Genomic DNA, 25,580 nt, shown 5'->3' on the forward strand with positions numbered 1-25,580 from the left:
CTGTGCCACATCTTGGCCTTTCAAATTGTCATAGACATCCAGGTTGGAGTAACCAGGCATCCTTTATGCATGCTCTTGTGCACAGCTAGCTACAAGGTGTTATTAAGACACATTCAGATAAGATTCTTTATTTGCCACTGGGGTTTTTCTTTGCAATGGAGAATCAAAGCTCATCACTATATAATGACGTAGAGTAAGTAACTTTCCTCTGAAATTTGGAGTTAAACATCTACAACCCCAATGAGCTGCAGGTTGCATCACAAACTCTTCATCAGAGAGAGAAAGTTTATGCTTTTTTATTGCTGTTCAGTTTACCATTGTGTGTCAAACCTTAAGCCTGTTCCTTAAAATGATCAAGTGCTATTTTTATTAAAGAATTTAAAATTCTCAGAAAACAGTACTTGCAGTAAATTTTTTAATACCCAAAGGAGGTAAATTTGGATCCTGCACCTGAATATGTGATTTTTCACTTACAGCAGGAGTGTGATAGTCCACTCTTGATTGGTTCCAAACGAGCACCAGCTAAAATAATATGCTAATCAAAACACAGAGAGTGGTATTAAAGAAACAGAGGAAGGAAATCTCTATCAAATATCTGATCATGAATTAAAATAGACTAGCAACCTATGTAAGCTTTCAAACAGACAAGATGCTTAGCTTATCTCAAGTAGCATACCAGGAGTCACTTCCGAAGAATTACACCAAACTTGCACCTGCTGTGGTCCATGTGTATTCTCTGGCTCTGCAAATTTCACTCATCTTGGCCAAAATACTATAGCATGTTAATTAAAGTTTTAAAAAAATCAAAAAGGGACCAAAAAGAATTGCTTTAAATCAAAGTTGCTTTTGTATCACCTTCAACATTTTTCTGAAAATTTCACCACACTGAAAAAAATTTCACTTATCTGTCTTGTTTCTAGTTTTAGATAAGACTAGCCAGCAGAAGAAACAGAGCTTGAAACAAATCCATTATTGACTTGCAACACTAAAATTACAATCTCAGTAGATTTCCAGTTAATTGTCTAAACTGTAATATTTTGATAGCCTTGACTGAAAAGATGAACTCTTAGCTGATTATCTAGACATCATGGATACAAGTAAAGATTGTTGAAAAGGTAATTATTTAATTAAAACAGACTACACCTGAAATTATTTTTTCTTGCCGTTGAACAAACACAAGCAGCCTATAAATGAGATGCACTAGATCTTGTTCTTCCACTCAGAATTTCTAATTTGTTTAACAAGAAATGAGAAGTAATTAAAACCTGATCTCCAAATATTATCAACTGTTTAAGGAATAAAGCTCTGCTTTTTCCTGAATTCATTCTATGCCATCTTTTATTAAAGAGTTTATACGGATTCTTTCTTCTTACTAAAATGAAGTCAGCTTGTGTTTCTTACATATTTAAATAGCTCCAACACCAGAGACATACAAAGTGTTATACTGAATTTTAATCCTTGCAAAACATTATTTCACCACACACTGTTATTATAAATCTTTTCAATAGCATCCATTATAGAACTCAGTAAAGAGCACTGTCTACTACTATGCACTGTCAAATATTTCTGGTAGTATCAGTAATCAACTACAGCATATTTATTTTTTAAAATCAAGTGTTAACCTACATATTCTGAACTTGCAAATAATACACAACAGATTTTACTGTCATATAGGCTGCATATTCATTCATTTTTTCTGATTTTTATAGAAGAGTAAATTTTCTATAACAATATGAAAGAAAATTAATAACTTATTTATCTATCTAGGAGGCTAGTAGTTATTTGTAATCATATTAATCAAAAGATGACTGAAAAATTCAAAGTTAATTATTGTGAAGTGCACAAAATCTAGAATATAGGGATTTTCCACAGTACATTATACTAAGTCAACATATAATAGATTAAAAGCTGTAAAGCCAAAGTCATCATTTAAAAATTTAGTGTTTCTGACATCATCTTCCACCACTCCATCAACTCTTCTTTTTCCTCTTCTTTTCTTTCAGACAATGACTCCAGCTCAAAATCAACCTGATTAAGAGAAACAATCAGAAACATCAGTAAGACTTACAGACAGAGAATAGTTAGGCTTTTAAGAGTCATTTATTGAAAGAAGGTGCTTAACACAAACATAGGGCTTAGAGAGGTACCTTCTGGTTCAGACTGGGTTTATTCCAAAGTGTCTCAAAGCTGATGAAAATACATGCAATACTAGTATATCAGTACAGTAACTTATCCAAAAATTCACACAGGTGAGCAAAATTCCCTAAAGAACCAGGTATCTGTCCACTTGTATTTGACTTGACTAAAAATTTCAGAAAGTATGAGCCAATGAAATTAAAACCGAATAATAGCCAGCCACATAAATCGTGTGGCATATTATAAAAGGTATCATCAGCATATTGCCAACACAGATCACAGAATATTGTGAGTTGGAAGGGACCCACAAGGATCATCAAGTCCAACTCTTATGAGCTCCATTGTCTGAACTAATCTCAGCTAACGCCGAGCACTGCAGACCCCCAGCATTTCAAAACACGTATTCAATTTTATGCCATCAAAAAAATCCAGGGAGCTTTTCCTAACACATGGCTCATTAATGTAGGTACCAATACTAGTTTCACAGAATTCACAGAATGGCTAGGTTGGAAGAGACCTTAAAGATCATCAAATCCAACCCAGCCCTAACACCTCAACTAAACCATGGCACTGAGTGCCACATCCAGTCTTTTCTTAAACACATCCAGGGATGGTGACTCCACCAGCTCCCTGGGCAGACCATTCCAGAACTTTATCACTCTCTCCATAAAAAAAACTTCTTCCTTTAGTATCTCTTCATATGTGATTCACACTATTGAAATAGCACTTATTTTAAATACCTCCACATCTGTTCAGAGAGTGAATTCAAAATGCTTCTGAAACCCTAGAAGCAGTCTAGATCTTATCATCCTCACATACTGGATATCCATGGAAAGCAGTGGCTCATTGCTACCTTTCTGCACGGAGCTGGCCACTGGTTTTAACCTAAGCAGGTACTCATTTGACAAAATTTAATTTAAAAAATGTCTACATCAAAAGCTCAACATCTCTTACTTTTTATGTTGTGCTATTAAAAGATATTCCATAATATTCTATTCAAACATGTACCAATAACATGTTATCTCAATATTTCCCTTCTCTGTGTCTTTTTGTTATAAATAAGAACACCAAGAGATTAAATGAGTTTACAGTGAGAGTGCTCTCAGTGGCTGGTGCATCAAGTGCTAGAAGAGTCATTTCCAGACTTTCTAAATTCACATGTTCTAGAATATTCTGAAAAATCACCTCCTCCTTAGATGCATACCACGAAGGAAAAAGGAACCTTTTAAATGTATAATAGAGGACAAATAAACACATGTGAACACTTACCACAACAGCAGGACTGAAGGGCACAGCCACTTTTTTAGTTATTGCTAGATAGCCTGGTGCCGAGGCTGTAACTTTGTAATTTCCAGGCACAAGCAATCTCCAGTAATCACCATCCTTGGCTGTAAAGAAGAAGAAAAGAACCCAAATAAATATGTATAAGACTAATTACACAGCTAAGAAGCAAGGCTCATAAGTCAATCTTTTATATTCCTGTCAGTGCTTTCTTTTTGACTGCCTGAAAGGCAGTTCCTTCTTTCTTCCTTCAGTAAAAGCTGTACACACACACACACAGACACACACACACATATATATGTGTGTGTGTGTGTGTGTGTGTGTGTGTGTGTGTGTGTGTGTATACATATGTATCATATTTCCTTTCAGGTTATCAAAAAAAATTTAGATTTTGAAGTTGTGCTGGAGACCCCATGAAATATTATGCCCACTGAGGCTGAAGGCTCTCCATCACACTGAAGAAAAGGACATTATGGGACATTACTCCACTTTAGAAGCACCCCCCAGACAATGTAAAGTCCCTGCTAAATGTCTGAGATTCTGTTTGCAATGTGATACGGATTTTTAGTGTTCCTCAGTATTCTGATTCTGATTATCAGTATTCTGATAATCCAAGCGTAAATAAATTTCATTCCCATCACATTTAAATAAGTGGGACTACCATTCTCATCTTTCAGAAAAAGCTACAAATCATAATTTCCTAGAATATTACATGTGTATCACCCTTGAAGCATCACTATCTACATGTTTCAGTGTCCAGGCATTGTCAAGGGTTTTTTCTTTGGTTCAGAGAAACAAAGAAATGGAAGCTTGATCCACTCAGGTCAAAGAAAGGCTCCTCCCACACTGTTACTACAGTTTATGTTTTTCAGCCACAGAATCAAAACTCATCATCATCTTCTCTAGAAATGACCCTATTGCATTTTCACAAAGACTCAGATCTTCCCTGCACCAGCAGTAGGCAATTATCTAATTTGTCACAGGCTAATAGTTTGAATTTCTTGACCTCCAGAAAAGATTGCAGAGCTATTCTAATATTCAGCTAGCAGTGCCATTTAGAAGATTTGGCCATGCTCTTTGTACTAGCCCCTTAAATGCTTTTTCACCACATCTGCAGCTACACAGTGTACAAAGGGAAAAATTACTTAAATATCTGCTATTTGCATGGTCAAAAAAAACGTCAGTAGGCAGTCCAGTTGTTCCCAGATTTTTCTCTACATAAAACAGAATGGGGGAAAAAAAATTGCTGTAGAACTACAGCAATGATCTATTATAATTTCTGTCACTGGAACAAAGCAGAATTTCAACTCATGAATAAAGAGCAGGAGAAAAGCCAAAGAATATTTCTCCCTCATTTTGACTGTGCTAATATTCAAGTACTTGTTTTCATCCCTGTTTTGACAATACATGACTTTAAGTCTTATACACACGCAATAATGTGAAAAGATTTATAATTAGATGCAATTTTTGTGTCATAGAAGCATGAGCTCCTCTCTCTCAAATACCTCTTTGCACAGTTTATTCCCTTTTTATTATGCCTGACAATTTATTTCCAGTCTCTATACATTTTGCCTCCTTGTTTACAGTGACAGAAGGTAACTCATGTTTTCACAGACTGTTCTCCTGCTGGGCAGAAGAGCTGCTGGTCTCTTTGCAGGTGATGTACCAACACAAATCAGAGGTGACTAAATATTCTACCAATCCTGCTCCATAATATTTTGCATTTCTGTGACAGTATAGTGAGACATATCATTGAGAAAATGAACATAAAATAAACTCATACATAAAGCAGTGACATTTATTTATTGTTTCTCTAATTGGTATCTTTTGCAAATCTCAGGATAGGAGAGCACAGGTGTAAAGGGAAGGCTGAAAGTTGGCACACTGTGCAAGCTATTTCTGAACTCACCCCTAGAACAAAGCACATCATCACTGAAGAGCTGACACATCATTTTCTGTCAACACCAACCAACACAATGCTTTCATCTTTTAGAATCATCCTTCTGAAAGCACATCACGTAATTGTAAACAGCAGAGAGAATTTATCTTTGCTGAAGGAGGTTATGTAAATTGGAAATCTGTCAAGAATTTACATACCAAAAGGTATGACTGCATTGTGAAAAATATAACACTTTTGGACTAAAATTTAGCCTTCAAACTGAAGGCAGCACTGTTGACAGAGCTTTAAATCCCATCAGGGCTGTGAAACACTATTTGCTTCACAAATTAGAAGACAGATTAGAGCATTAATAACCAAGAGCCACCCAAACCAATTTACACTAGAGACCCATGAAGTAAAAAAAAAAGTCTTGTGGGATCTCAGCACCTCAGGACTGAGGTGCTGAGCCACCGAGACCACCCTTGGGGGGCTCGGGAGTCCTGGAATGTTGCCAGAAGTGTCTGGTGGCTGGACTTTGGTCCTACACAGGAGACGACACCTGTATGAGGATAGGAGGATTTCACCGGGGTGAATGGTGAAGGGATTAGTTAATTAGAGGGTGAGACACAGGGTTTAAGATTTCTGTACAGGGGGGTTTAGAGAAGTAAGATGGAGGAATTGGGGCGTGTCCTGTCCTTCTTCTTCTTCTTCTTCTCCTCCATCTTCTGTGGTGATGGTGGCACTTTGGGATTGGTCATTACTAAAAGTGCACCGGACAATAAGAATAAAAGGTATTGGGGAAAAATGATAAATATTGTACACGTAACTTTGGGTATAAAGATAGGTGACTGTCCGGAGGGCGAGACAGTGTGCTCATGGCTGGCTGCTGAGCAGACCTCTGTCGGGCCGAAAGAAAATCTTTTAGATAAACAATTAATAAACATAGAGACTGAAAGAAGAACTGAAGCCTCTTCTCGTCCTTTGATACGCGGGCTGCCCCAAGGCCACTCCGGGCCTTTCCAGGCCCTCCAAACAGCCGAAAACCGGACAAAGTCTCAGCTACTCTGAGAGCAAAATACAAGTGAAAGATTCGTAAAATCCTTGGGCAACAAACTTCTTGAGGCACAATGTACCGTGCTGGTTTCAAGCTTTTGCTCTTTAAAGCTGCAGTTAAAAAGATGTGAACTGGCTCCAGGTTGCTAAGCCAAAGAGAAGCACTGCTGAGGTACCACACTCACCTGATGTAACATCATGGCTTATCCCCTCCACAGAAATTGTAGCATTTGCTATTGGATTGCCCTGAAGATCTTTAACAAACCCCTTCACTCCTCGATGAATCTAAAATAAATAAGGTCATCCACAAATAGTAAATAAAAAATTCTTAAGAAAAGTTGGTGTTATTTGGCAATGGAATATCTATTGATATATCTAACAAAGCATGCTATGAATCCCACAGTTTACAGACTGACCACTATCAGTGATAAATACTAAATATCATAATGGAACAGGGAATGAAAAGGAAAATAATTCAGCAAGTAATTATAATAATTATATCTATTCAATGCAAGTAATTCTCAGAAATACACAGCAAGTAATAATACATGTAAACATTTACTTGCAAATCTGTGTCATATTAGGGATTAATGAATGAACAGAAAAGCTTTGAAAGAACAGCCTACAGAAATATTTTTTTAAAAGTTTCATAAACTGTAAGAATGCAGAGCTAATGACATTATTTCTTAAAGGTGAAGCATTAGCAAAGTAAATGCACCTTGAACTCACTTGGACTTCAGTGGGCAATCCCTCTGTGAGGTGCTTGAGCTTTCTATTACACACCCCAAACATGCAGTTCTGTGAGCTGGGACCACAGAGAGTCAAACATTCCCTCCTGGGCTGTGGGAGAAGGGCACTGGTGGGTCATGTCCTTCTCCTTCGTGCTCCAGGTAACAGCCCCAGCAGCAGCTAATCCATCTGCTCCCACTATATATGAAATTAAAATGTGATCTCAGCGTGCAGAGGGACCAGTGCATCTTAAGCACAGCCTGAAAGCAAACTCCTCAGAAGCAAGAGACTGAGGATCAACTGCCTTTTATTCTGCAGAAATAGGGAGCTCTTGGTGCTGGGGATGAGGGGATGTTGGGAATCTCTGGAGATGCACCTCACTGTGAGCCTGGAAACAAAGCAGCAAAGTGCTGTGAAGTTCAGGCTTCTCTCTGATTCCACGTCCTTTGAAAAGACTTGTGGATCCCAAGTTTTATTTTGAGATACTGATGTTCCTCTTTATGAACCTATATGGTGCATTCAGCAGCACCATAATTCAGCTGACAGACTCAGTTCAGATTCCTGTAACATACACTCTGGGAGAAGCCTCAGAAAAGCAGAAATTACATATTTGCACTGTCCCCAGCACTCCCAGGGGAGCTGGAGCATAGACCTGGTCATCTTATCCTGCAAGAAGATAAGAACCAATGCCAAACAGACCATCTGAACTTCAAGGATAAAGCTGGCAGCTCTGCAGGAGCAAAGGAAGTTGGCAAAATAGTATCTTATACATGAGCAATTTAGAAAATGCAGTGACAACACAGCTTTCCATGAGTCAGAGAAAATTAACCCCTAGGCAGGGGAGCTGAACAATTTGAGATGGATTCCATAAATAATGGGTAAAAACCTGCAGGACAAGTACAGCTTTTCCCTTAGCCTACAGATAATGTTTTAACAGAAAAGTATAACACTTCAAATATTCAAATATTTCAGGTTTCTGGCTAACTGAAGCATTTCTGCATAATTAAGTCCTTAAAGAAATGAATGTATTAATTGATGGGCTGTGCTAATAAAGTGTGTTCCTCATTTCACAATCTCAGGTGTGCAACCACTAATGATATCAGATTTATTTGTAATTTTTAACTACAATTTTCAGATTTCAGAAATTCTCTATGGTCTAATCCAGATGCCCAGGTTCCTGAACATCCACAGAATGATCCTTCCCACATCTGCAAGCACACTGGAATATCTGCAGAGGGCAATCCATCTCTCTGAGCACACACACCAGCACGGGGGCAGTCAGTCATAGACTGTGGAGATTTGTATTTTTTTCCATTGAGGAACCCAACACAAATAATTTAAATCAAATGTCTGCAACAGTTTAAGTAGGGTGAGAAGGATTCCATACTGCAAATGCATCCCTCTTTTCCACTCTTCTTCCACTTATTTAGAAATATCACACAGGATTTACTACCACAGAGACAAATAAGAATTAAAGCAACATCTGGATTAATATGGTATTTTGAATTAGATATTCACAAAGCACAAAGTTTAGAAACTTTATGCACAATAGCTGGTTTTGCCATCCTCTTCTCTGTTACCTGCTCAATGTAATTTATAAGAGAGTTCTTGTTGTCCTCCCAGTAGCCCTTCAGAGTTTCTTCAGGTGGGAATTTTTCACAGCTCAGCTCCACTGTGATTTCAAAGCAGTTGCTGCTGAGGTAATTGAAATCCTGCATTCCTGCAATGCCAGAAAAGAGAGGCAGTGATGCATTTTGTGTTACTCTGAAGTAAGCAAGGGGGGACACATGAAATGCTGGGACTACTAAGAAAAGAACAGTTTATAAATACAATTGATGCAGCTCCACTCCATCTGCTTAATTTTGAATTCAGAAGCTGTAAATCAGAGAAACCATAGAACAAATAATTCCAAAATATATTTTCTTCCCAGAGAAAGTTTATAAAGCCTTCATAAATAGGCTGTATACTTCTACTTGATGCTGCACATGACCCATATATTTTAGCTCACACATTTTTTGATAGTTAATATATAAATGACATTTTTTCTCATTGGGAAATAAAATTATTTTAGGTTATGGCTAAAATATTTCCATATTAAAAAAAAAAAAACAAACAAAAAAGATGCTCATCTTGTAAGCCTAGAAGAATGACAATTAATTATAAAGCAAATTAAACATAATAAAGTGACATTGAAAAAGAGATTTATAAAGATGGGTCAAAAATGTGTTGAGTTTTTTTCTGAAATTATAACATTTCATGTAACTAACATTTTACATGGAAAACATTTCCTTGTCAAGATTTGCTGCATAGATTCAATCATCTGCATAGATTTCAAATATTCTCCACCAAAAAAACACAAAATAAAACTTCCTATAAAATGTATTTATACTAAAATTTTTCTATGGATAGGGTTTCTCCAACTCAATGCCTCTGCAAAATCAATATTAGCTAGCCTTTGAAAGAGAGGAGAAGCATCACTATAAATGCAACTTTAATAATTGAAATTTTAAAACATAAGTAGTATAGTGGCATCATCACTAAGAATAAAAACTTTATGGAAAATATTCATTCTTTTATATTTCTGAGCCACCCATCCTACTACATGGGTATATTGGCTATTTGCTTTAATTGGTCAACCAAAATAGAAGGAGGTTTCCAGGTTTTTGTAGCTGGATCAACCAAGTGGAAAGGGACAGTGGCCATCCCCAGGAGGGTTATAAATAAATGTTTTTGCAGAGGCTGATGAAGGACCATCCCTCCCCTCCCCAGTCTGTCTAGCTAGCAGAGTCAGTGGATTCTCAAATGAAGGCCTGAAAAGGAAGCAGCCATCATGCCTTTTGAGCAGCCCCATGGAGGTCACTGAGGGATTCAGAAGTGTTCCTAGCACAGCTTGTTCATGCAGCTCTGCGTTCCCCCATGCAAGCTGCACATGAGACCTGAGGCACTTCACTGAGCACCAGAGCTGCTCATGGGTCCACAACTGCCCAGAGTGCTGGTGTCACATCCCAAAGAGAACCCAAGGATGGCAAACACACTGAGTCAGGTGGGATTTAGCCAGCTCACTAAGGTGAAGAGACTCCTCTTTTCTGCCAACCAGGCAACAAGACTCCCAACTACTGACAGGCACAGGGATTTTTCTGACTGCTAAAAGAATCTTTTTCTTTCTAACACTTTTTCTTTTTTTTTTTTTTTAGAAGAATGAGGACACAGAAGGCAAAGGCTCCTGGGAGGCATGGCTCTGATGTTCCAGCAGGCAGAACTCTTAGATGGTCCATTCAGCAATACACAGCAAGAGAGCAGTGGAGTCATGAGTAAAATCCTGACAGCAGGGCTGACTATCATACATCTGTTCTGGACACTGGATAATGCTGCTTTTTCTGATTTTTGTACTTCTTCTAAAAGACAGAAAGAATGCATGAAGAGGAGAACAGGGAGCCAAAGGGCACAATGTAATTTTACTGTAGTGACAGTAATTCTAGACCATTACTGTTCCAATTCTCAGAAAATTTCTCTTTCTTCCCAAAGTATTACTCAGGGAGGATGCCCTAGTTTCTCAAAATCACAAAAAAGCAATATATTTTCCAGTTTTGTGCACAATGTCCATACAGAGTTTATTTCCCAGGGCCTGGCCTTGTCCAAGGTTTATGTGCGGCTCCTGAAAAAATTAATCTTTTGTATCTCTGGGACAATGGGATGAATGGGATGAAGCTGGCCAAGATCTAAACTACAGCCTCCCACATGTGCAATCTGGAGTGCATTGGGCTGTGCACTCTTTACCTCCTTGTTCACAATGGTGATTGGGTGCAATATCCAAGAAACCAAAACATTTCTAATGATTTTATCAAATATTGCAGCAACTTCACTGTCCCTGGTCAAGTCCCTGAAGTGCCCTATCCATGACATGAATCACATGCATGTACATCATCACGCTCCCAAAGCCTCTCACTGTGACCAAGCGTAGCACTGACTTTCTCACACTTTAACAGGAACTGCCCTCTGAAGATCAGAAAGGCTTAGATACATCAGATATAACTGAGATTCAACAATGAATGCCCTTTATTGCTGACCACCAGTAGGACTTTGAAACTGAGAACACAAAAAGTTCTCTGTTGCACTGCTCCAGTGGCTGAGAGACTATAGTATCTTTATGTTACTGCTTACAAAAGTAAGCTTAGAATATGGGGAAAAAACTATTTCTTCAGGTTTTAATAAAGGAAGACCAAGCTTTGTGAATAAAGTGGAATGCAGGGTGTGCCCCTGGCATCCAGGCATCAAAATTACTTAAGACTTTGAGCTGCAAGTTACAGCACTAAGTTAGATCAGCTTCTTCACATAGAAAAGACCTTTAGGAGGACAGGATGTACTTGAATGGGGAGAACACGAATGCTTCCTACATTAGTGTTTAGCAAAATCCTAAAAAACCCTAACACTGCTGGCAAAACTGGCAATCCAAGAATTAGCTGAGTGCCAAGGGTGATTTGAGAGTATCTGAAAATTAAAAAAAAGACACTTAAACAATAGCCTAATGGTACAGCAAAGTAAGCTGCTTTGAAAAGTTATTTTTGTAATGACACAAATCTGATTAGACTCAGGTGACTCTGTAATGACAGAAAAAGCAGAGCAGGCATGTGGCTAGGTAGTAATTGATTACTATTTGTTCTTCTCATTTTTGCTTCCAGATAGGTAGTCTACACAAAGGATACGTTAAAAAGTCATTAAGGATGTTGAAAAGTTATACAGTCAGCAGCTAAGGAAATGCCAAAAATTAAAGCTGTTTCTGCAAATTTAGTTTGGCTTTCCTGCGCATGAGTGAAATCATTAATTACATGCTGATACAGAGAAGGCCTCCATTAAAAACATAGTGGTTTTTGTGTATAAACTTCTTTCTCCCCAGAGTCTGATGGCTAAAAGATCCATTCCTGAGCACAGAAGAATGACCTTTTTGCCTTGGCTTGCTGCCTCTGAAAAACCTACAGGGATCAGCTCATTACAGATAACAACTACTACAAGGGTAATAGCATCATGGCCTCAGACCTGGCACAAAGGTGCTCTTGGGGGAAAATTTTCTCTGTACCCCTGCTCTGCAGACGGAAGTAACTGCCAAACAGTAATGTTGAGAAAAACCTAACAAAAAGTGTAATTAAGAGAGAGAAGAAAAAGTCAAATATTCCTCTACATCATCCACCCTCTCCACCCAAAAAGCCAGAAAGGGGAATTGCCACCTTGCATGAGGTTGGTGAGGAAATCCTGAGGTCAGACAAAAGGGAAGGGCAGAGCATGAATGCAATGGAGGGCTCCTCCTTACTTCCAGTTAGAGCAAAGGACTATCACCAGATGTCTCTGCCACAGATGTTCAGCCTTCCTACTGAAAGAATCCAGGTATTCAATGCAGAAAGCTATGAAAAGCAGGCCACAGTCACATGAGAGCCATCCACCACCCCTGCAGACTGAAGAACCAGTGGAGATGGCTGCTGGCCCACCTGTCTTTTATAAAAGGTACAAGGCCCTGAGGATCAATTATATGGCAAAGAATTGATGTTCCACAACTGGGGCATCATAATGAGCTCTGTAGGGCAACAGCATCTATAGTAATTAATTCAAATGAAAAATCATCTTTTCCTACTGTCAAAGGCAGAACCTAGGAGATGGCCAGGGATAGAGACAGAAAATGGGCAGGAGTGGATACTGGAGCTGTGTTTGGTGCAGAAAGGAATCTTCAGTAGAAGAGTGAGAAAGGAAGGGAAAAGGGGAAAGTGGAGTACAAAAGCCCAAAGGAACCCAAGGGTGCAAAGGTAGAGAAGTACCAGCTTAGCTCCAACAGGAGCAGATGCAATGGAGACAAGGCTTCAGAGTTTCATTTCTTATATTCCTAACTCTGGTAAGGATGTACAGTGGAATACTTGCCCTAAAACAACATAAATGGCTTTTCAACAGTTTATGCTGCTGCTTACTTGGAGTTCATTGCCATATGGACAGCAAAAGATCTCGGATACCATCAATAACTGAATTGCCACATTTTGTGCTTTAGATGGAACTTTTAATATTAAAACTTCCCAGAAAATTTTCACGTGAACTGAGCAGTGTTTAGTCATTTTCCTTAGCACTAGACATAGAAAGAGCAGAACTGTTCTCACTGAATTACATTTGTTTTTTAAGTCAGCAAACACCACCACAGAGGTTTTGTTCAAAAGTCACAGCTTGCCAGCTGATTTCTGCACTTGAAAAAAAACCCCAAACCAATAACAGATTCAATCTGTATGGTCCAAAGTATATTGTTGTCTCTCTATTTTTTATTAGTTGCACCATATTAGGATGAGAGATCCTGCTTAGAACTTGCATTCCTGCCTATTAACAAATATGAGAAAAAGAAAGGCCTCACTTGGGAAATTAGCAATCTAGCTTACAATAAGTTCCAAAAAGAGGAAATGAAATTTCCAAAGACTTTTTCCAATGGAAAAATGTGTCTTTGCCATATGCCATTTAATCAGAATCAAAGTATTTCATCAAAACAATGGAAAAACTGCTTTTCATAGCATTTTCTTAAGGAAAAATAAGTTAAATATATCTACATTTTTATATATAATATTTAATATTTCATTAAGCTAAATTTAAACAAACTTTAACTATTTTTATATTTTATATTTTAACTGTTTATATTAATATTTTTCAGCTTTTGCAAACTTTAGTTTTCAAGTTTTAATGGTTCCAAGAACTTTTTCAAGAATTTTAATGGTTCCAATTCAAAGTCTGAAAAGCCTCACACAAAGAGATATTTTGAGGTTTTAGTTACATTCAGAAATGTCAATATTTTACTTCATACTCAGCCCCTGGTGATCACTGGCTGTGTGAGCACTAGCAGTTGTTCTGTTTCTAATTTCTTCAGAGGAGCTTAAATATTTTCTTCTTTTAGTACCACCTTTACTGTAAGACAAGCAGAGTTAGGCTACCACTTAGGCTGTCTAATGCTTTGAGAGATTCCTATTCACTTCACGTAAAAATTTAAAATTCATTCAGAGACTGTGATTGAATATCAAGAAAAAAGCAAAGAATTAAACAGTTATGTGTGTTCAAAGTTATCCAGCATAAATCAACAAAGCCAAATAACAGGCAAATCACTCCAACACAAGCTGGCTCAGAAATCTTCAGCTCAGTTTTCATTCCAAGTTGAGCAGAGGAAGAACACTCCAAGATTTAGATATCCCAAGACCTGTTTGGCTCAGTTTACAAAGATATCAAAATTCTTAATAGAAAGGAATAAAATGTCTCATTTGAATTAAATGTCTCATTTCATGCTTCTCTTCTGGACTTCTGGAAAATTAGTCTAGACATGCCTGCAGTAGCTCTGCTGCTCCTCTGAGCACAGAAGGTTCTACCAAAGCCTTGGAAAACAGCAACTGGGCAGAATCAGACACTAATCAACCCACAAAGAATGGAGATGCAAATGCAAGCATCTTCATGGCTGGTTTTGTTGCCATTAAAATCCAAGGCCAAACTCCCATTTCCTATGACATTCCAAAATCAGGCAACCAGGCTCCCCTGCTTCCTTCAGCTTGGATGCTTTCATTATTGAGGTTCAAATGAGCCTGCTCTGTTAAGGGTTTGTCAGGGGATTTTTCACTCTTTTCTTCTTAACCCCTCCCCCCCCAAAAAAACTCTCCTAATATTTCATGATAGCAGAGCCATCACTTGCCCACTGTAGAACTATTAAATTTGCAATGACCTGGAGCCTGAAGAAACGCTGTAGAAAAAGCCATAAAAAGGAGTATTTTAATAGTTATCACTGTGAGCTTTATCAGACTTTATAGGTGTGGTGAGTGATCAGCCTTTGATTTAGCCTCAACCAGACCAAAAGTTGTGGAGAACATAACTCAAGGCCAGAATAAGCAGTGACACGGACTGCTGTAGGTGGGCTCACCTCCTGGGACGCTGTACCACGCGCCACCATTAGTTGTTCCATCCACAAAGCTGCTGTCATCATCATTTTTACGGCACGGTGGTCTGTTCGGGTCAGACATGGCAGGGTTAAAGGAAGAATAACTGCGAGCCAGGCTTTGAAAAATAGCATCATCAGGGCAGGAGCTGTATTCATGAGCGCTGCCTAAGGAGGAGAAAAATCCCAGGAACAAGAATTATTTAAAGGGCAGTCATAGTGACTAGGCTCACAATTTAGATCATCAGCACTGCACAGCAGAATTGTGCTTGAAAACACTATGTACACAGGGAAGTGTCCTACAGCATCACAAGTTAATAGTGCATTATCTTTATAATGTTAACATTTCCCCATTACTTCAGCAATTGTTGCCCTATCATTAAAATGGCTCATCACAAGAGTCTCAATATTTACGAAAATATTACTTTAAAAATGCACCACAAAACCTAAGCTACTCTAGGCTTTAGATATTTTTTTAGAAGAACACATAGTTCAAAAACATAGATTTCCCTAAAGAGTTCTATAGTTGGATATTAGAAGGATTTGCAATTAAAACGCGATACAGTCAACTGAAAGAAGAGAATCACAAATAATATAATTTCATGAAACTTTAGTCAGGCGTTCATCCCATAGTAGCATAAAAAACCAAACTAATATTGCTGTATACTTTATGATTACATCTATGCCACAATGTGATCCTTTTTACAAGAGATCAATACTGAAAACAGCAACAGTAATAATTGTTTCTGTCAGCACACTACTGCTTTCAGAAATTCATTTTTTACAGGTGCAAGAAACCTTAACCCAGATACATCTTTCTCACTTCATTTAAACATGGTGCAAACAGCCCCAGGTAATTTAAGAGCTAAGTTGCCTTGATTAATATATCTGAGGAACTATGATTCCCTCAGGCATTACATAATTTCTGTACTGAAACAAACTATTATCTTCAAAACTAGAAAATACGTCATACAGTGACTAGCTTTAATCACATGATTAGCATGATAAAATAAGTCATTACAAAACAATGGCTATAAATAACATTTATAATTTTTTTCAATTTTTATATGGTTTTGCAGTGTTTTATGGATTCGCTTGCACAGTTTATAAAGTGGATCTTAGCTACCAGTGAAATAAGTATAGAACGAAATTTCTATCTCCTACTATTTCATGTTAACCTGTATTTACATACCACTCCGAGTCTCATCATAAGGATAGTTTGCAACAAGGTCTCCTCCATGAAGATTGGCAGAGAGCACAAAGGGAATATCCATAATCCAGTGAATGACACCCTTTGTTTCAGGAGCAAGCTACAACAGAATAGCATTACCAGCAGTTACAAATCGATAATCCAATGTAGAAACATTCAATTAAATACAGTGGGCTTAATTATTACCACATAAACTCTGCAAGACAGTTAAGTGAACAGCAATTTTATTCTGGCTCCAGAGAAAATTAAGTCAGTCCTTACATTAGATTTATAATTACACTAATTGGATTAATATAAGTCCAAAACTGGTGTCAGCTATCTCAGAATGAGACTACAAAAAAAGCAATCTCGATCTTTTACTTCTTCCCATTATGGATAAAAAAGCCTACTCAATTTTAAACAAAGGAATAAAAAATATTTTTTTTAAATGTTGGTGCAGTTTTTTCTCTGCATAGAAAGTAAAATTACTTTATTAATATTTTGAATTTTAAGCCAGAACACAGCTATTAAGGCCACAGTCCTATGGGACTGCAGTCACAACAGTCAGTTTTCTAGAACTTCCTCTGGGGGTAAACACAAGAAGATAAAAATCCCTCCAGATATACAGCTGCATATTCAAGGCCTAAACTTAACAAAAATGCATGTGTTATATGTGGGAATAGCTATCTGGCTAGCAATATAATTAAGCACAATACACAAGTGAATTTCTAGCAATAGTAAAAATGCAGAATATTTGGAAAATCAGCTTAAAATCAAGAGAGAAGGCAATACAAAAAAATTATAAGATACCTTTTGACTGAGGAATTGTCTAAGGATTAAGACGGATCAAAAGAGTACACTACAGCAATCCATTTTGAGGAAACAAATCAAGAAGCATCAGATGGATAAATTTAACTAAATGAACAAAATACTCAGAACAACATGAACAATAAAGACCATACACAGAGCTCTTAGGGGTCACTACTTTTTGCTTACATAAAAGAAAGAGATGGGCATGTCAGTGACCCAACATTCAGCCCCTACTTACCTTGGGATTCTGGTCCACAGCTTTTTTCATGTTCTTCAGAAGATGGTTGTTTGGGCCACCTTCTTTCTCATTAATATAAACTATTCTATCAAGGTCGGGGAAATTTCGGTTCAGATCTATCCCCTGGGCATTGCTTCGACCAACAAACCAGTCTTTCAGCTCACCAGGCTAAATGAAGAAAGGGAACACAAAGAGAAGGGAGATGAGTAGATTCAGGAGAATGGCACACTTGGACTAAGGATGAGTAAAATTACCAGCAGTATCAGATTTTTCAGCGCCAGGGGTGTCTCCCCCCAAGATTTGGCTTTTCCCCATTGCCACATGCCCTGACTGTGAATTACTGATCTCATTGTAGTGAGAGTCACAACACCTGTAGGCTTATCTGGAAGCCAAAGGAATGTTTGCATTGTTTCAAGCTCCTCTAAATAACTTCCAGGGTAAAGAAAGACCTCAAACTTTACTTGAATCTTTTATTGTGTCTGACAGCCTTGTTCACTGAAATGGTAGCCATTAGAATTTTTGCAAAATTATTTCTTTAAACTGATTCTCTACAACAAGTTTTGGATTTCATTAAGGAAATGCCTTCAGAATGCATAGTTTTCCCTAGCTTCTCTCTGTAAGCTGTCAGTACTCTTTAAGGTAGGTTAAGTTTGGTTACTGATTTTAATTTGGGGTATAGTGAATATACTGTAACACTCTGTGTACAGGATCAAGATATTCTAAATTAGAACAGCAGTTCTAAATCAAGTCTTAGCATATTTAAATCTTAGACAACCATATAAAAGCAGATGTACTTTGGCTAAGGAGAGATTGTGAACCTCTAGAGAGAGAGACATTTCAAATTAGTAAAATGCCACACCAATCTGAGGACAGCTTCTGCTTCACTGCCACGAGAGGGAGATGTATGACCAAATATAAAGAGTCTGTGCGTATTTTTAAAGACTTCATGACAATCAGTTTAATAAAGATCTTAATAAGGTTTGACTTACTTAATCATAAACAGAAAACTTGAGAACTTTCAACATTTCAATATTAATTTAAAAAATAAATATACCTTGTAAGCAAGGAAATTCTTATTTTTGTTTATAACAAAATACAAAATCTGTATTTTGACCAGAATCTGTATAACAGGGTTAGTATTTGACTTTCATTTGCTAATTATACATTAATACATTATATGTTTCTTGACTGAGTCATCGCCCTAAAATGCATACTACATTTTCTTGACTAATACCTTAATTAAAGTATTTCATGCATGAAATTAAGAATCAAAAGTAATTAATGTTAATAAGATGGCTCATAATGTTTGTTGTTTGGGGACTAAGCTCTGGTGAACATGAATAATTTTTTTAGGTGTATTTGCATGGGAGTATCCTAAAAGAAAACAAACTTTCACTTTTCTAGAACTTTTGAAACATCATTTATTACTAGGAATCATTTCTTTATTATTTAGGAAGTTAAGTCTTTAAGAAGCAGTTCAATCAGTGAACTCAGTGACAGAACATGCATTAAACATAAGCATAATTATATTTTTAAATCACAGGAGAGAAGGCTACTTGTTGAAAAGTCAAGCATAAAAGCTCCTTGTTAAACATAACAAGCCTACTGTACTATTGGGAAATACTTTGGTTTTGTTGTTCCATCCAACAACTGCCACCAGGAGTCCATGTATCTGTAAAACTGTTAGTCCAAGAGCCATTATGATAAAGCTGGCAGACACTGATAGGTATTCTTACACACAGAGCCTTACAAACCTGGGATGCTGCCTTCTCAAAGCCATCTGGGTTCAAAGATGGCATGATATGGATACGTGTGCTATGGATCAAGTTGATAATGGTATCATTCCCTTTCTGGTATTCATTACACAGGTACTGTGCCAAGAAGATGAGCAACTCCCTTCCAACAGCTTCATTCCCATGCATATTCCCAACATATTTAAATTCTGGCTCTCCTGCAAGAAAAAGAAGAACACGTCTTAGAACAACATATAAAAATCACCCATGGACTGGATCACACAGCGCCCCTGAGATGTGGGTATGACTATTACTACAGCTGGGCATGGCATCCCCAGGAAGCTTCAAAACTCCTTGTAAACCCTGGCTTAACAAATGCTAATTAATATTCAGCTGTTTGCCAAAGGCAGAGTGAGAGCAACAGAGGACAACACAGTGTGCCAAAATAAATGCTAAGCACCAACATTAATATTACTACTGTGGAGATCTAATGCAGTTGATGCATCAATACTACAAAAACATGTCTTGATTAGTTAGTTTTAAAATATATAAACTGACACTAGCAGGGCTTCTTATCTTAACTGTTCTCTCCAAGATTAGGTAAAGTTTATTCTCCTACACTGCAATTCTTTCATGAAAGCAAGGCCACAACCAGCTGTTGATCACAGTGATTTAAAAATCTTAGCAGGTGTTTTGGATATTCACTCAGACTTTGTGGGCCAAGTGCAAAACCTAACTCATAAAATCAACAATTTCCATTTAACATTCTAATAAAGAGAATTAAATACAATGCTTAAATATTCCATACATATAATCTATATTTAATGCTTATTGTATATTTAATGTAAATTTTGTACATATTACATAACCATGCAATACACATATTCTACACATATGTTGTAGAACATATAGAATGTGTAACAAATAGATATTCTCTGTATAAAAAAACCATCCAATATTCCCAATTGCTAAATATTATCATTCTTATGACCATGGACATGAAAACCACACAATGTACGTCTTTTGGAGCAGTGAAGAATTTGCCTATTAAAAGACTACATTTTGGGCTCTCATTCCAGAGAGTTTTTAGTGTACATATAAAAAGCTAAACAAGATCAAGAGGAACTAAACTGGGGAATATGCTATCTTCTAGACTGAAGCTCCTTTTCCCTTATGCTTTTCATTTGGAAATGTAGTCCTGTTGTAACTGCTTTAATCAAACATTCAGTTAATTGTAGGCTATGGATAGTCTTCCACCACACTTTGTGATAGCCTTTAGCACTATTAAAGGGGCAAATTCAAGGCAGGAAAAATGTTACACAAACAACACCTAAGTAATTGCTAATCAAGCATGCAGCCATATCTACTTACAACCCTTCAGTCTGTGTTCATTAACCTTAATCCAGTGATAAGATGCTAGCACATACAGTGCTATTAATACCATGGCTTTCCTTCCAGCTAAATTTGTATTATAAATATGGATTCATCTCTGAAATGTTTTGCTAGACAGGTTTAAAAGTTTCCCTAATTTGTGTGAAACAGTTTCACTTTATCTGACAGACAGAACGCCATTACTGTGACTAAACCCCTCCATTTCCTCTTTTGGCATTGAGATCCTATTTACTGTTTCTTTCTATCTGCTAATACCAGGGAATGCAAGAGCTTTAATCAACAACAGTAATCAGACCACGCAATCAACCTGATCCCATAAAACAGATGGATCTGTATAATGAAATATGCAGCACTGCACATCACATGAACTCAGAATACTCACACACATGTACACTGGCTTGTTAGTTATGGGGAAAATGCTTCACAAGCTAACAGGCAAAATTGTTACTCCCCTAAATACCACCACAGCTGCATTTTGCACCTGGGCTTTTCCCTAGGACATACCTAAGGAAGCCTGAAGGAGAAACTTTTTCTTCTGATTGCCAGACCTGTGCATTTATCTCCCACTTTGTCACCCACTTGAATTTTACAGGCCTGGTTCAAATGAGTAAAGAGAAACATATGTTTCCCATAGGGTATTACTTGGCCTTACCCCAAAGCAATCATTAACAGTGTTTGTAAGGGCTCATGGACACAGTCACACAGGGTCCACAGTGAGCCAAGAGTACAGCTTTGGATCTTCAGTAGTAATGACCCATCCCAAATAAGCCAGGAAGAGCTACTGAGTCACTGGAAATATAGAAAATGTTTCCTATGAAAAGCGATTGAAGAGATCAGCCCCATTTTCCTTAGGTCAAACATACCAATCATCATGTCACAGAGGGCTCGGTCAGGAGAACAGTACTTCCCAACACCACAAACAGGGGACTGATTTTCAGTGAAAGGAAGCAATGACAGCTTCTGGGGTGATAAAGAAAAATTACACAACTCATAACACAAAATGTGAAACCAGTATTCAAAGAATCCTCTTAGCAATGAGGTGTCAGCACAATTCATTAGTTCTGCTAGCAAATCAAGAGCTAAAGTATCAAAAAGCAAATGTAAAAAGAATGAAAAGGAAAAGATAACAGAAAACTGAATAACATTTGAAACCCTGCTTCAAAATGGAAATTCTGTATTTATATTTTATCTCCCTTGGGCATTTTCTTATCCCTGTCTCTGAAGCCAAGAAACCCACCTCCCATCCATCCTCTGGCTGCAGAAGACAAGGATGCCTGGTCCATACCTGTTCACACCTCCTTCAGCTCCCAGCCCAAGCACTTTCTTAATTCTAGGCACAGGAACAAAATAAACACTGTGTTTCTGCTCAATATAAGTACTAAATGTCATACTGTATCCAAAAACCTTAGGAAAACTCATTTGTTTCACCAGTGCAATGCTGCCAGCATTCCACATCCACTGCTGCACCAGAAAGAACCAGCTGCTGCTGCTGCTCCTCCACTGCATGTGCTAACAGACACCTCAAAATGGTACCAGCAATCAGCTCATTCAACCTTAGCACTTCATGGTTTCCCTGGTCCAGTCACAGAATATGTCCTGCCACACCATTTCCACAAGGTTCAGCCTTCTCTGGAAAACAGCCCAGCCCATGGAGAAAACAGCCTCTGGGTCACCTGTTGCCAGCACGCTGCTTAGCCAGAGGAAGAGCTGCTCTTGCCATTAATCCTTCATGAGCCATTTAATGCAGACCTTAATCACCCTTTGTAAGGTTCCATAACTGCAATTGCCTCAAAGATTTTTTTTTTAAATTAAAAGATTCTGTAAGTGTCAATTTGACAAAGAAATTTTAAATGGTGTCTTCAACCAGTAGAAAAACTTGGCCACTGCAGAAGTGGAAGTGGCTTTAAAGAAGAAAAAGAAGAAACTTGAAGAAATAATAGCTGCCTTTTCTCATTTCTTTGACCCCCACAGAAAAGAGATTGTTTTCATGGATTCCCAGGGTCTAAGATAAAATAAACACAAAGGAACATTTACATTGTCTGAATATTTAAAATTCTTCTTTAATGAATTTTATTAATTTTCTGGCAATACATCTTGACAAATGATAGCCTGTCATTCCCAGCAGAAAAAGTATGTCTTGCAAACGATGTATGGCATTTATAAATGCTTACACCTCATTTCAGCTCAGAGCTAATTTCAGATACAGAGATTTGTGATAATGAGTGAATTCTAACATAAGAAATGAAATGCAGCAATCAAGTTTGTAAATATCTTAGTCATTGGTGAAGCCTTAGCCATCACACCATTATGGCTCTTAGAAGGCTTTTACATCCTTCTTAGACTATATGTGGTATACTCATTACAACCTGATGAACAATTGAGGGTAAAAGTATTTTAAAATGTCGTGCTTTTCTGGTGCCTGGCAAACATTGGGAATGTCACCATTCCCTTCTGCAGTGACTGTCAGCAAAGGTCTTCCACAGTTTCCTAGGAACAGCTTGTACATCGTTAATGCTAGACAGGTCATCCAATTAACAGTGACTAACCACTGCCATTTTCAGGTCGGGCTGTATTTGTACAGTAAAGACAGTAATTTTCTAAAACATAGGGACAAAAAGTTTACCACCTTCTAATTATATACCCTACGAGTCAAGGCAACGTCATGCTGCCAGCCATAGTCTAATGTCAAGCAGTTAGCCTGAAAATGTACAGTATTTCACTTGTGGAACTGAAAGCCATATGGGAGAAAAACAATTAAGTCCCAGGAAGTTTAAGTGCTTACGAACTATTTTGCAAACCAGCCTCAAATATCCTTAAAAATTTGAGTCCTTCTGCTGTCCTGTATTTATTACAGAAAAGCCAAAAACATTCCTGAAATAACAAATTTAGTGTTTCTGATTACTTACAGTTGCTTGTCATTTTTAATATGGCAACCAGCAAACTTCTCTTGTAGATAACTGGCAGAAGAAATCTCAGAACCTCATTGGCAAGAAATGCATTCATTAAATGTTATTGAAGACTTTTTTACACTCTAAATTTTTATTAGCATTTCAAAGAGAAAGAAATTATCTGGAGATCAACTACATGGAAAACCAAAGATTATAAAATTAGTTTCTCCTTCAAATATGAAAAAAGCGAGTAAAATAAATGAAGATGCAAGATAGAAAAGTGAACAAATTAGAAAATTTATATTTCGAATACCCTGTAAAATAAATGTCTTGAATCTGCCTCATAACAGCATTTCAATGTAAATGCTGATCTCCCCAGTTTGTGGAGAAAATGGCATTGAAAGACAGAGCCACAATGCAGTATTAGTTTCTAAATCACTGGATCGGCCTTACGTAAATTTAGGACAACATTTACTAAGATGGAGCATTGGCCTAACCTTGCTGAACAAGAAACTACTGGAAGTTTCATGGGTGGCTTACACGGAAGCAGAAACAGGTCAATAGTCAACACCAAAGATTTTTGAAAAAAATAGTATTTCCCTTTCTTGCCACTAGCTGCTGGAAAACACACTGGAAGAAAACAAGATGAAAAGAAGGATCTCTTGGCAACCTCTTGTATTAAAAAAACCACATGTACTTTTAACAGCTATGATTTAAAATCAGTTTCAAGCTCTTTCTGGAAATTTTCATAATTACTTGAACACTACTGCTTAAAATCAAAGTTAACAATAAATTCTGTACAACAGATTAAACTTGGAGTGAAAGCTCACAAGCAGCAGCTGTTTCTGCTGGCCTTGACATAAAAATTAAGACGCAATCTCCATTCTACTGAGTACAAAGCTTGTGAGCTGGGCTTCAAACTAGGATCTTACGTGCCCTTGCATTGGAAATTAAATTCTCCAGACAGATTACCTCATGCCCAAGACAGCTATTTCCACCACAAAAGTTCTGGATGACTCAGTGCTTTCCCCAGGTTTCCAACATCCCACTCTCACCCCGGCAGCTACAGGACTTGGCACAGCCTCCCACAAAAAGTGGGCAAAGCATCTGCTCAGCTCCTGCAGTCCCCACCTACAGCTCTTTGCTGGCACATCCCTGTGATCTTTCCACAATATGCTGCACTTGCACTCAAGTGTTGCACAATGCAGCACTGCATCCAGCCTTGTGGGAAAAGCCCACCTGCATTACCACAGAATACAACAATTTTTGCCAACTAGGTTGGTGTTACTGCTCACAAACTGGTGGTTCCATCCAATACAGGTGGCGATGATTCTTTAAATCATAACAAACTGCTTGTAAAGGAAAACAAGTTTATTTATTTAATCAAACACTTTTAACTTAGTAAGAAGCACTGAAATGTGATATACAAAACCCCCTCATTTTGTGTAAATGTGTTAAAAAGGCCTCTCAAGTTCAAAGCAGATTTTAAAAATCATCAGAACTTTAGAAGCTATAAATAACCTTCTACATCTGGATTAACCAAGTTCTTTTTATAACAGATTGCATTTCTTCTGCCCTAAGAAAACTAAATAGGAGTTTGCATTTACAGAATTCCTTGGTGTTACAGCAGCAAGTATTGTTAGCTCAGCACTGAAGACGAAGCTCCTAAAAAACCAAACATGAAATTGGTTTTCACCCCTACCAATCTGTGAACCACCCTTACCAGTCTGTGGCAGAGCACAAAACAGGGGGTTTTGCCTACCAGTTTCTGCTCTCACTGCCAGGAAAAAACACAGACCAACACAGACCCTGGCATTCTTTGTAAAGGACACTGGCACTACAAAGATGCCATGAGTAACTGTCCGCAGTGGTGCTGCCTCTGGGATGTAACAGATTCATCTCTTCCATTGTGCTCAGTAGGAGAGGAGGATTTTCCATTTATAACAAGTGAATTTTCATTTCAAAAACACTCACTATATCCTGCAAGTTTTAGTTGGCAGACAGAGCAATTTTTTTTTATTTTCAGTCTATCATTTTATCATTGAAATAAACCCAGTTATGAGCAAGTTGACACATAATTTAGACATGTATTCATGACGGTTCCTCATCAAGTTCACTTTAACAAGCTCTCACTCTTCAGCATTTTTCACTAAAATCAGCTTTTTCACTTCAGCTACAAAGGTGCTTGCAAGTTATCACAGCACTTCAAAAGGACCAAGCTCAACTATCTCATTCCTTTTGCATGTAACAACTATGTGGGGAATTTCAAAGCTAAACTAGTTCAAACGCCTGCTGCCAGCAGGAGACACATTTGGGCTCTGC

General features: G+C 37.7%; 1 protein-coding gene across 1 annotated transcript in view; it reads right to left on the reverse strand.

Annotated features, from left to right (window-relative positions):
• Positions 1–1,434: 1,434 nt before the first annotated feature.
• The window catches only part of CPE (carboxypeptidase E), a 56,110-nt gene continuing 31,964 nt past the window's right edge, over positions 1,435–25,580 (reverse strand). The window contains 8 exon segments of the mRNA XM_064710711.1: positions 1,435–2,028; positions 3,406–3,524; positions 6,535–6,634; positions 8,659–8,798; positions 14,994–15,176; positions 16,201–16,318; positions 17,246–17,413; positions 19,000–19,196. Coding sequence (XP_064566781.1) covers positions 1,930–2,028; positions 3,406–3,524; positions 6,535–6,634; positions 8,659–8,798; positions 14,994–15,176; positions 16,201–16,318; positions 17,246–17,413; positions 19,000–19,196 — 1,124 coding nt within the window. The 3' untranslated portion in view covers positions 1,435–1,929.

The sequence above is a fragment of the Zonotrichia leucophrys genome, chromosome 4, assembly GCF_028769735.1.
Source record: "Zonotrichia leucophrys gambelii isolate GWCS_2022_RI chromosome 4, RI_Zleu_2.0, whole genome shotgun sequence".
In the NCBI taxonomy this organism is placed as follows: domain Eukaryota; kingdom Metazoa; phylum Chordata; class Aves; order Passeriformes; family Passerellidae; genus Zonotrichia; species Zonotrichia leucophrys.